This window comes from Trichosurus vulpecula, chromosome 4, assembly GCF_011100635.1.
Source record: "Trichosurus vulpecula isolate mTriVul1 chromosome 4, mTriVul1.pri, whole genome shotgun sequence".
Taxonomy (NCBI): domain Eukaryota; kingdom Metazoa; phylum Chordata; class Mammalia; order Diprotodontia; family Phalangeridae; genus Trichosurus; species Trichosurus vulpecula.
This window is the reverse complement of record NC_050576.1, coordinates 202,807,024-202,820,074: the sequence shown is the minus strand read 5'-3', so window position 1 is coordinate 202,820,074 and position 13,051 is coordinate 202,807,024. Positions and strand designations below refer to the sequence as shown.

Genomic DNA, 13,051 nt, shown 5'->3' with positions numbered 1-13,051 from the left:
TCTGGCAGCTGTATGAGAGATTGAATGGGGAAGAGGAGAAGCAAGAAGTAGGGAGATCAGTGAGGAGGCTTAGAATAGTCTAGGTCAGGTATTCTTAACCTGAGGACCACAAATCGATTTCAGGGAGTCTATGAACTTGGATGGGAAAAAATTTATATCTTTATTTTCACTAACCTTTGGTTTCTTTTGTGATCCTATGCATTTTATTTTATGCTTTTAAAAACATTCTGAAAAGGAGTTCACAAGCTTCACCACACCGTCAAAGGAGCTCATGATACCAAAAAAAGTCTAGGTGAAAGATGATAAAGGTCCGAACTAGGACTGTGGCTGTGTGGCTTAAAAGAAGAGCAATTCAAGGGGATACTTGAGATATAGAATCAAAAGGATTTAGCAACTGGCTGGATTGGGGGCAGGGTGAAGAAGAGGAAAAAGTGAAAGATAATTCAATGATGGGTGACTAGGAGGATGGTGGCACTATCAGTAGAAACAGGGAAGTTGAAGGGACAGGCAAACTGGGGTGAGAAGATAGTGGGTTCAATACTGGACAATGCTGAGTTTGCAATCACAGAATCTTGCGAGTTGGAAAGGATCTTAGAATATATCTAGTTGGACTCCCTATCCCACAGAGGATTATTCCCTGTCACAACAATATAGTTAGCTAGTCTCTCCTTGAACATTTCTAATGCCAGGGAACTCATTATTTCATAGTAAAGGGTTCCAATATTGCATAGCTCTATTTGTTAGAAAGTTCTTCCTCACATGGCACTGATAAGAAAAATGGGGAGAAAACAAATCAGACTCTAATATAAGTAATATTCTCAAATGAGTTTTTGTATTTCAATTATGTTCCATTCAGTGATCTCAAAGCCTCTGAACAATACATGTTCCTTATCTCCTTTTCTAAGCTGAAGAAATGAGAACTTGAATACCTTCCAATAAACTTCCCTCTGTACATATGACCACAAGTTCATATTCACTGCCTGATCCTCTAATTCTTCAAATCATGCTCAATGAATTAATTCATAAATACAAATAATGTGCTTCCTCATTTCAGATGAAGATAAACTGGAAGATTTTACTTGTTTATTTATTTATTAGGTTTTGTTTCTGGAAAGAGGGGAAACACCTGGGACAGAGAGAAAAAATTGGAAACAAAAAACAAATTCTTTAATACATATCTAAATAGTCTGGCAAAACAAACTTCTTCATTAAAAGTGTCTAAAAATGTATGCCTCTTTCTGCATTTTCATTTCATTTCTTCTCTGTCAGAAAGTAAGTAGAATTTTTAATCTTTATTCTTTTGGACTCGTGGTCTATCATCATGTTCATGAGCGTTCTAAAATCTTTCAAAGTTGTTTTCTCCACAATATTGTTGTCACAGTGTACATAAATTGTTCTCTTTTCTCTAACTCAAGGAAAGTGTTTTAGAAAGTACAACATACTGTACACATATCAGGCCTTGTTATTAGCATGTAACAGCTCAGTGAGGAAACACTAATTTCCATGGGAAATGACCAAAACTGTGAAGTGATTTGCCCAACATCACACAGTTAGTTGTGGCTGAGTCAGGACTAGAGAACTCAAATTTCCTGGCCCAGTCCTGTATAAACAAGTTTAATTAATTTTAAAAGAAGAAATGGCAGAGGTTTTAGGGTGGGGGCAGATTAATGGAGTTTTGTGTCTTCTCTGTTAACATAAACAAAGATAAACCAAATGAACCCAAGTAATGGGGAAAAGGTTTCTATGAGGCTCAAAGTATTAAAAGTCAAGATACAGGGCTAAACTGTCATGAAACCTGAGGTACTTAAAATTCCAAAAGCCACCAAACCCTGCCCTGATGACCGGGCTCTCTAGTTTATATAGTTTCAACATAAAAAAATTTACATCTACAAAAAGACAAAAACTACACTTAAAAACCCTCATAAAATACAAAAAAAGAAAAAGCTGCCTTCTTTCAGCAGTTGCCTCCTAAATTCAAGGGTAATAATGGCTTGGCAGGATTTCCCTGAGGAGGAACCAGCACAGCCCAAAGCAGTCTGCTGTTCTACTTCCCAAGTGTACGTTAAAAGCAAGTTTCCCCATTGAATAGATTACCAAGATGGAATGAATAACTCAAAACCCTCATGAATAATAGAAGCTACTAAACAAATGTTATATGTTGCATAAAGAGATAGAATTCCCAGCACTTCAGCAGTTAGCGAAAATTTCAAATCGAGCTCCAGCAGCTGCTCCAAGTTCAGGGCAATCGAAGAGGGTTTTATTACTGCCCAAATTGTCCTCTGACTCTCACACCTCTTCCCCAGTTTGTGGAAATTAACCCAACTCCACACCTGTTACCACCTAGGGAGGGAAGGCCCGGTGGGCTCCTGCCAGTTGGGTGCTGAGGATTCTCACTGCAGGGAGTTCTTCATCTCTGAATCTTTTCCATCCAAAACAGTGTACGGAAGCTACTTGGGGTGTCTGAGGAGCAGAGTTTCTCAAATTCCTTTTCACTTGTAAGTTATGTAAAGTCAGAGACTATCTAATTTTAACTATCTCCAACCACTCTCTGAATAATTCTTTAGATGAGTGTCTGATTGCAGCATTAGCCTAAAATACACACAGCAGTACTTGGAACTGCACGTTTAAATAATGCCCCCACCTTTTTTTTCTAACCTTTGCCATCTTTGTTCTCCATGTCCTGTTACTTCTAAACCCCAGCTCTTCCAACCCAACCCAACTCATATTAATAAAGCCAGCAAGGGGCAAAAACAGAAACAGGGACAGGGAGAAGCAGTACTTCTATACGCCACTTTACTCATCAGAGGAAAGTAACCTTTTGGAAAGTAGAGCACCAGGCTAAATAAATGAGAATGTACCTCCAGCAGAGGTGTATATACAACTTGATTTGAATGATTTTCAAAGAAGAAAAACTGAAAATGATATTCATAGGAGCCAGAAAAGACCTTGGAGATGACCTAATCCAAACTTCCTTGTTTTACAGAGGAGGAAACTGAGACAGGGCAAGGCAACAAGCATTCACTAAGTGCTAACTACATGTCAGGCACTAAACTAAGCCAGGATGGCTTAAGTCAGGGGTGGGGAACCTGGGGCCTCTGAGGTTAAGTGATTTCCCCAAGGTTGAAAAGTAAGTAGTAGAGCTGACCCTTGACCCTGGCTCTCTGCAAATCAAATATTTTTTCCATTACACTACCCTAGGCCCAGCTCAAGTGCTCAGTAAGCCTCTCAGTAGTAGAGCCAAATATAAACCTCTTCCAATGCATAATAAGCTGTGATATCAGTCCTGTCTAGATTCTTATCAGGAAGGTATAACTGTATCATTAACTTATACCTTTCATTTCAGCATCATTCCTATTCTTTATTATGCCTTTATCATGCCAGCTTCTTCTAAGATGACTTTTTAAAAACCTGCTCTGTCATGCCATCATTCCCTTCTTAGTAGGAGTTATCACCAGGAGGTATGAAGTAGGGACACAGAGAGAAAATGTTCAGATGTCTATAAAAATTTCAGGTGTCTACAAAAATTTAAGTGCTGGGTCTATCCTCTCCTACACTCACCACTTATGGAGGATTTCTCACTTACATGGAGTTTTTGATGAAATGTTCAGGGCTCTTAGCTGAAGAAAACCTTGCCACACTAATCACATTTGTAAGAGGTTTCTCCCATATGGGGGTATAATAGTCTTGTGCTTAGAAAAAATTTGACTTGTATCTGAATCCAATTCCACATTGAATTCCATAGATTTCCCTGATCAAAGTCATCCAGAAAATCTGCGAAAGGGCAGTACTTGGGGTTGACTCCACACTGTCACTCAAATTCTTTAGCTCTACCCCCTGGGTGACATGAATGGGTAGGAAAATCTCCCACAGTCCCAGGCCCCTGTAACATCAATCCACCCCTGTTACATCATCAGTTACACCTTCCTTGTGACATCAAATGGAGATTTTCCCATACTTCCTCCACCCCTTTTGACATCAGGTGGGATTTTTTTCCTACATTCACACCCAGTGACAACAGGAAGTTTTCTCTGACCTCTGAAGGAGCTGCCCTGCTACCTCAAAAAGTCCTATGAACCCTACTTCAATTATTTTTGCTTTGGAAGTGCTACTTTCATTCCCAAATATTACAGAGTTAATAGTGATTTTCTGGAATGTAAACCTCTCTATATATCTGGATATTACAAAACTGGTCTTCTTTCCTTAGAATTTACCAATCTATTTGACTGAGTTTTACAAAAGTTGGTGATGTTTCCTTGGGATTTACAATTTTTCCTCCCTCTGGACTGTACAGATATTGATTTTATTTATGTGAGATTCATGACTATCTTTCCTCACGACTATTTTCATCAAAAATTGCCTGGCTCCCCGTGGAATGAATAAAGAAAATGATGAGTTTCAGGCAGTATGAGAGGTTATCCTGGCTCAGGACTGCACTTATCAGCCACCTATTCTGGTGCAGGTGTAATAGAGGGCATGGAGATTGTAGTGCCAAGGAGGAAGGAATACTGTACATAGAGAGATTGGTAATATTTGTGAAGCAGAGTAAGAGTGGGATGGAATAAGGCATGAGGATGGGGGCAGGGGACAGGGAGAAATCAAGGATAGTAATAAGCGATTGGCAGGAAAATGTGGCTAGAAGTGCTCTGTGGAAGAAAAAAGGGCAAGTCAAGATTGGAATGAGCCAGGGAAAGGGGATTAGGCAAAAGTGGGTAGGAAGTGGTTTGGTATGGAAAATGGTGGTAAAATATGAAGGGAATCTTTAAAAGGAGAAGATAGATACATCCATTTCCTTTTCAAGTGCTTAGATGGCAATCTAACAATAAGCTCATACCTTCAAATGGGCTGGGAATGGTGTAGTTAAATTAGGCCACATCATGGTACAAAGGGAAAGAGACTCAAGCCCAAGGGATGAACAATGAAAAGCAGAGCCACAGAGCCAAAAAAGGGGGCGCTGCTTGGGCACAAAGACTCCAAGAGGATGATAAAGCATTCAGTAAGTGAAGTTCTGTATCTTTCCAGTGGGCTATTGATGAATATAATAACCCTAGGAGTTCTTTTGGAATCTCTTAATCAAGGGATCCATCTCCTCCTGATCCCAACTGTTAATGCTCTCTCTCTCTCTCTCAAATTACATTGCATTTAACTACTTTGTATTGATGCTATATGTATATGCTAGATATATTTCATTCCCCCCCCATTGGAATGGAAGTTCCTAGCATGGAGGGATTGTTTCATTCTTTGGACTTGCACCTCTAGTTCCTGGCACATAGTAAGCATCTAATAAATGCTTTTTGACTGACTGGTTGATTGGATGAAGCCAAGACTGTGGACATGCTCAGTATATTGAAGCTTTTCTGTCTATATACAGTTAATTAGTAAAAAAAAAAAATCTTATTTCCCCAAATAGACCACAAGAAGGAATGTCACAAACACATTTTAACATTTACACATCCTTTACCATCTAGGGAGGAAGCTACAGAGATGGCACTGTGTGTTACAAGTTTAGTTCTGAAATTTTGTGCTTGTCATACTATCTCAGATGTATAAAAGAACCCAAGCCTCAGGGCACGAAAGGTATTGGAGGATCTGCACTTTAGAAGACTTACTCCAAGACCAAGAGATGAGAACTTACTCTAATTACAATGTAATTTCAAGAGGGCTGGGGCTGAGCAAAATAGGTTGAGTCCAACCCAAGGTACTCAAACACCAAGTCTTTACAGATCAACTTATCCTTTCCGCAACCTACATCTAACAACCCCCTAGCTCCTGATCCCCTCTTCTCAGTAATTCAGAGTCACCAGTTGATGACATTTAAAAATACCATATGCTAATCAGAGGAGTAACGAAAATGACACAATGCTTACTTAGGATCATGCCTAGTACATAGTAAGCATTTAAGAAATGCTCCTTGACTAACAATACCCATTCAGCTCAACCAGTACCACGGTGCTATGTCTATGAGAGCACTTGTTGCCTCAGTTGGTAAGGTCAGATAAAAAATGAGAAGTCCCTTCAATCACTCTTACAGTAACCAAGTCCCTGTCTACAAAACTGACTGAGCAATTCAGGAGGGATACATGTTAGGTTGAAAAGCTTGCCTGAATGAAGTCCAGTTCTACCTATCCGGATAGAAAGCTCATTCTCATGGAAAGGCAGGGGGAATTCAGCGTTGGCTTTCTCCTTCATTGATTTGTAGTCAAAGCTCAGCATTAGGGCCATTTGGGAGTCCTCAGCCACACCCTGAAACAAAAAGCACCAAAGTCAATGTGATATCAATCGGTGAATAATCAACGGCATTTATTAACTGTCTGCTATACAGGTAACACACCATGCTACTGTACATCTGGGATAAAAAGACAGAAGTGGAACTCTGTCCCTACCCTCAATGAGCAAGCAAGCAACAACTATTAATTAAACATCAAACTATGTATAAGGCACTGTGCTAGACACTGGGGATACATTCCATGCCTGGAGTGTTCTCCTTCCTCATTTCTACCCATGATTTCTCTGGCTTCCTTCAATCCCCAGCTAAAATTCCATCTTCTACAGGAAGCATTTCCCAACCCCTCTTAATCCTTGTGCCTTCCCTTTGTTGATTATTCCCTATTTATCTAGTATGTAGCTTGTTTATAAATAGCTGTTTGCATGTTATGCTCTTCATGAGACTGGAAGCTCCTTGAGGACAGGGACTGTCTTTTGCCTTCCTTTGTATCCCCTGACTGGCACATACTGGGCACTTCATAAATGCTTACTGACTGACCACAAATACAAGGTAGGTGATAACAAGTACTTATATAAGGATATACAAATTAAATTAAAATTAAAGAAGAAATTAAATTAAAGAAAAATAAAACAAAGTAGCTAAATACAAGTGCTTAGGGAAAGAAAACACTAGCAATTGGGAGTATCAGAAAAAGCTACCTAAAAAAGATGGTGCTTGGGGCGGAGCCAAGATGGTGGCAGGAAAGCAGGAATTTGCCTAAAGCTCTCCCCCAGGTCCCTCCAAACACTGATAAAAATAACTCTGAACAAATTATGAACTGCACGACCCACGAAATAGAAGAGGGAAGCAGAGCTCCAGCCCAGGACAGCCTGGATGGTCACTGGGTAAGGTCTATTGTACCATGGGAGCAGAGCAGAGCCCAGTGTGGGCCCCGCCAGGACCAACCAGACTGGGAGTTGGGTGGAACAGGCCCTAGCGCCCTGAATCAGTGAGCTATGGCAGTTACCAGACTTCTCAACCCACAAACACCAAAGACAACAGAGAAGGTTAGTGGGAAAACTGCAGGGGAGAGAGTGAAAGGAGTTTGAGGTTCGGCCACCTCCTCAGGGCAGTGGAGGTGGTGCATCTACAGAACAACAGCTGCAGTTGCTTCTGGCCCCAGGCCCACCTGGTGGGAGGAATTAAATGGCGGATCAGAGCAGGAGTGCAGAGCGTGCTTAGATCTGAGCTGCAGTCCAGGTTGGTGGTTCTTGGGGGAGGAGGAGAGCTGGTATGGCAGAACTTGCTGTGTAGAAATAACTCTGAAAACAACAGCTCAGCCCCTCAAACTTGGGACAAAGTACTCTATACTCTACAAGCTGTCATACCCCCACGAAAAAGTCAAGGGTCAAGCAGCTGGCTGGCAACAAGGCCAGGCAGTGAAAACAGACTCAGATTCAGACTCAGACTTTGGCATCTTTCTCTGGTGACAAAGAAGACCAAAACATACAGCCAGAAGAAGTCAACAAAGTCAAAGAGCCTATAGCAAAAGCCTCCAAGAAAAACATGAACTGGTCTTAGGCCATGGAAGAACTCAAAAAGGATTTGGAAAAGCAAGTTAGAGAAGTAGAGGAAAAATTGGGAAGAAAAATGAGTGATGTGAGAAAACCATGAAAAACAAGTCAATGACTGGCCAAAGAAGACCCAAAAAAATATTGAAGAAAATATCACCTTAAAAAATAGACTAACTCAAATGGCAAAAGAGCTCCAAAAAGCCAATGAGGAGAAGAATGCCTTGAAAGGCAGAATTAGACAAATGGAAAAGGAGGTCCAAAAGACCACTGAAGAAAATACTACGTTAAAAATTAGATTGGAGCAAGTGGAAGCTAGTACCTTTATGAGAAATCAAGATATTATAAAACAGAACCAAAGGAATGCAAAAAAATGGAAGACAATGTGAAATATCTCATTGGAAAAACCACTGACCTGGAAAATAGATCCAGGAGAGAGAATTTAAAAATTATGGGACTACCTGAAAGCCATGATGAGAAAAAGAGCCTAGATATCATCTTTCAAGAAATTATCAAGGAGAACGCCCTGATATTTCTAGAGCCAGAGGGTAAAATAGAAATTGAAAGAATCCACCGATCACCTCCTGAAAAAGATCCCAAAAAGAAAACTCCTAGGAATATGGTCACCAAATTCCAGAGTTCCCAGGTTAAGGAGAAAATACTGCAAGCAGCCAGAAAGAAACAATTCGAGCATTGTGGAAACACTGTCAGGATAACACAAGATCTAGCAGCTTCTACATTAAGGGATCGAAGAGCTTGTAATATGACATTCTGGAGATCAAAGGAGCTAGGATTAAAACCAAGAATCACCTACCCAGCAAAACTGAGTATCATGCTCCAAGGAAAAATATGGACTTTCAATAAAACAGAGGACTTTCAAGCTTTCTCAATGAAAAGACCAGAGCTGAATAGAAAATATGACTTTCAAACACAAGAATCAAGAGAAGCATGAAAAGGTAAACAAGAAAGAGAAATCACAAGGGACTTACTAAAGTTGAAGTGTTTTGTTTACATTCCTACATGAAAAGATGATTATGTATAATTCATGAGACCTCAGTATTAGGGTAGCTGAAGGGAACATATATACAGATATATATATATGTGTGTGTGTGTGTGTGTGTGTGTGTGTGTGTATAGACAGACTGAGGGCACAGGGTGAGTTGAATATGAAGGGATGATATCTAAAAAAATCAAATTAAGGTATGAGAGAGGGAGAAAGGGAGAGATAGAATGGGGTAAATTATCTCACATAAAAGTGGTAAGAAAAAGCAGTTCTGTAGGAAGGGAAGAGGGAGCAGGTAAGGGGGAATGAGTGAATCTTGTTTTCATCAGATTTGACTTGAGGAGGGAATAACATACACACTCAATTGGGTATCTTACCCCACAGGAAAGAAAGAGGAAGGAGATAAAAAGGGAGGATGATAGAAGGGAGGGCAGATGGGAGATGAGGTAATCAAAAGCAAACGCTTTTGAAAAGGGACAGGGTCAAGGGAGAAAACTGAGTAAAGGGGGCTAGGATAGGAAGGAGCAAAATATAGTTAGTCTTTCACAACATGAGTATTGTGGAAGGGTTTTGCATAATGATACACATATGGCCTATGTTGAATTGCTTGCCTTCTTAGGGAGGGTGGGTGGGGAGGGAAGAGGGGAGAGAATTTGGAACTCAAAATTTTTAAAGCAGATGTTCAAAAAAAAAGTTTTTGCATGCAACTAGGAAATAAGATATACAGGCAATGGGGCATAGAAATCTATCTTGCCCTACCAAAAAAGTAAGGGAAAAGGGGATGGGGGGCAGTGGGGTGACAGAAGGGAGGGCTGACTGGGGAACGGGGCAATCAGAATATATGCCATCTTAGAGTGGGAGGGATGGTAGAAATGGTGAGAAAATTTGTAATTCAAACTCTTGTGAAAATCAATGCTAAAAACTAAAAATATTAAATAAATAATAATTTTTAAAAAAAGATGGTGCTTGAGCTGAGTCTTGAAGGAAGAGAGAGAGTCCATCAGGAAGCGGTAAGGAGGACATGTGTTCTAGGCATATGGAAGAGCCAGTGCCAAGGCATGGAGCTGAGAGGCAGAGAGCATCACTTGTGAGGAACAAAGAGAATGTCAGTGTGACCAGTCTGCAGACCATAGCACAGGAATACTGTACAATTAGGCTAGAAAGATGGGTTGGATCCAAGTTGTGAAGGGTTTGAAAATCCATATAGAGGAGTTTATATTTTATCCTACAGGCAATAGAGAGTCACTGAATAGGGAACTCATGTGGTCAGATCTGGAAAACCACTTGATCCTGAAAAAAGAGGTATTGGTGAAGACCAGAAGCCTAAGCTCACAGGGAATGCTCTTTGTTTCTGGCTGAGAAACAGAATAACATTTAGGAGATACCAACCAACATAAGATATTGGTGCTAGATACTATAAGAAAGCTAGGTGGCACCATAGTGCACAGAGAGCTGGGCCTGGAGTCAGGAAGAGCTGAGTTGAAATCCGGCCTCAGACTAGTCATTTAACTTATGCCTCAGTTTCTTCAACTGTAAGATGGAGACAATAATAGCACCCACTTCCTAGTGTTGCCGTGAGCACCAAATGAGATAATACCTGTGAAGTGCTTAGCACAGTGCCTGGAATATCATGGATGCTTAATAAATGTTTGTTCCTTCCCCTGTAAGATGTCTGCAAAACTCAGGGACTAGTTACTGACACTTGGTAACACTGGTTCCAGGTAAGCCACTTGCCTCTCCTCCTTCTTTTCCTCTCTTCTTTTGGATGACAACAGTGGGAAGGTAAATTCCTAACAAAGTGGTCTGGATGAACCAATAGCTCTTCTGCTACACTAACAGGTTTGTTCTGGGAGAAAACTGACTGTAGAAATGAGTCATTTGGGTTCCTTTGAATTGCAAGCATGTTTTTTTCCAAAGTAACAGAGTTGCCTATAATTCTGTGTGTATGTAAAAGAGGAATGATAAGCTATTCATGTGTGGTTGATGAAAAGGTATGTTTGGGGCATGCATTTATGTGGGATTGTGAGGAGGCATAAATGTATAAATCTTCATTTTCAAACACCTTCCCCAGATTTGTTGACAGAAATGGTTCCTAGATCAGGAGAAAGATCTCTCATTAGAAGATTTTCTCTTTGCTGATTCCCATTATTTCAATGCAGGAAAATTCACCTGGGAACAATAATTATGCCTGTAAAAATAGGAAAACTGATTCAGTGACTGAAGGCAGTCTTCAAATGGATTTTAGGTCTTAAAATCTGGATCACTCTTGGTCTCCCCTCCTTCTCCCTTTGGGCCAGTCTTTAAGAAAAAGACATCCCTTTCCTTGTTGATATCAACTCTATTTGTACCTTGGTCTCATCTCTCATTATCTCCTTGAAGAGATTGCCCCATCAATCATTCCTTCCCTCCCTCTCTTTTCTCTCTTCATTTCTGCCAGTTTCATGCTTTCTGCCTAAAAAACATGTGAAGTTTCCCCCTATCCATAAGAAGTCTTCATTTGGTCCTGCCATCCCCCAAATCTATTGCTTCTTTTCCTCCCTTCATGTAGATGGCAGCAATGGAAAAAGAAGGTAAATTCTTAAGAAGTCTATTTCAACCACTAGTTCTTTAGTAATATTACTAGCTTTATTTGGGGAGAACACTGATTCTCTTTAGGGAAATGAGCTGTTTGGGTAATCTCTGAATTTCATATATATGTTTGTATAAATAACAGAGAGTTGCCTATAATTCTATGTGTCTGTAGGAGGAATGGGAAGTAGTCATTCAAGTATGGAAGAACGAGGTATGTTTGGGGCATGCCTTTATTCGTTCTCTGCTGATTCCCATTATTTCAATACAGGAAAATTCAGTGGGAATAATAATCATGGTTGAAAAATAGGGCACCTGCCACAGTGACTGAAGTCATGTATTTTAAAAAGTAACTGAACTAAAGCTGACTTTAAATGGATTATAGGTTTTAAGTCTGGGTAGTGACTTCTGTCTTGGTTCTGTCGCTGACTTGTTCTCCTATATCTTTTCCCCTTTGTCCTTTGCTCTAGTCTTAGAGGAGGAAAAACCCCTTTTCCTCTTTGAGGTCGACCTCCCTATTTGTGTCCTTGATCCAGTCCCCTACTATCTCCTCTATGGGGCTAGGCCACCAAAGATTCCCTCCCTCTTTGTCTTCACTCTCTCCCTTTCTACAGTTTACCTCCCTGATGTCCACAAAACAGGGAGGTCTTCCTCTCTCCCATCCATACAATAATCTTCATTTAACTCTGCCATTTGCTCAGTCTATTGCCCTGCAGCTCTCTCTTACTTTTTACTTCCAAGACACTAAAAATTATCTGCTCTCAATGCTCCTACTTCATCTCCCATCAGTGCCTTAGTCTTTTGGTTATACCACTTCATTGAAACTGCTCTCTCCAAGGTCACCAATGAGATATTTTTGTTGTTGTTCAGTCACTTCAGTCATGTCCAGCTCTTTGCAACCCCATTTGGGGTTTTCTTGGCAAAGACACAGGAGTGGGTTTGCCATTTCCTTCTCCAGCTCATTTGACAGGTGAGGAAACTGAGGCAAGCTGGGTTAAATGACTTGCCCAGGATCACAAAGCTACTAAGTCTCTGAGGTCAAATCTGAACTCACGTCTTCCTGACTTCAGGCCTAGAGCTCTATTTACTGCACCACCTAGATTCCCTATGAGATATTTTAGTCATATCTCTTGTTGTTTACCTGTGTTTCCCATTTTACCCCTCCTGTCACCCTTCTCAAAGAGCCATCCCTCACATAAAGAAGGAAAAAAATTAAGAAAAAGAGTTCAGCAACACTAACCAGAAAGGTAAAAAAAAAAAATCTTCTATATACAGCAGCCCCCAATCCTTGCAAATAAGGGGGCGGGTATTATCTGATAGGGCAGCTTAGTGGAACAGTGGATAGAGTGCCAGGCCTGGAGTCAGACAGACTCACTGTCCTAGTGGTGTGACCCTGGGCACAGTTTGCCTCAGTTTCCTCATTTGTAAAATGAGCTGGAGAAGGAAATGGCGAATCATTCCAGTATCTTTGCCAAGAGAGCCCCAAATGCACACAAAGAGTCAGACACAGCTGAAACCGACTGAACATTATCTGATAATTCTTCTTTGGGGTCAGCTTGGTCATTATAATTATGCGGCATTGAGTTTGCACTGTTTTGTTGTTTATTGTTATTTCCATTTAGGCAAGACTCTCCCCACTCCAATCCGTCTTCCATTCAGCCATTAAAAAGATTTTCCTAAAGCCAAGGTCTGTCATCCCCCCTACTC

At 40.6% G+C, this 13,051-nt stretch overlaps 1 protein-coding gene across 2 annotated transcripts in view; it reads right to left on the bottom strand.

The window, feature by feature from the left end:
• SLC39A11 (solute carrier family 39 member 11) overlaps positions 1-13,051 on the bottom strand; it is a 499,961-nt gene that overhangs the window by 323,136 nt on the left and 163,774 nt on the right. For both annotated transcript variants that reach the window (XM_036755297.1, XM_036755296.1), the window contains exon 5: positions 6,099-6,240. In XM_036755297.1, the coding sequence (XP_036611192.1) occupies positions 6,099-6,240 (142 nt within the window). The remainder of the gene's footprint in view (positions 1-6,098; positions 6,241-13,051) is intronic.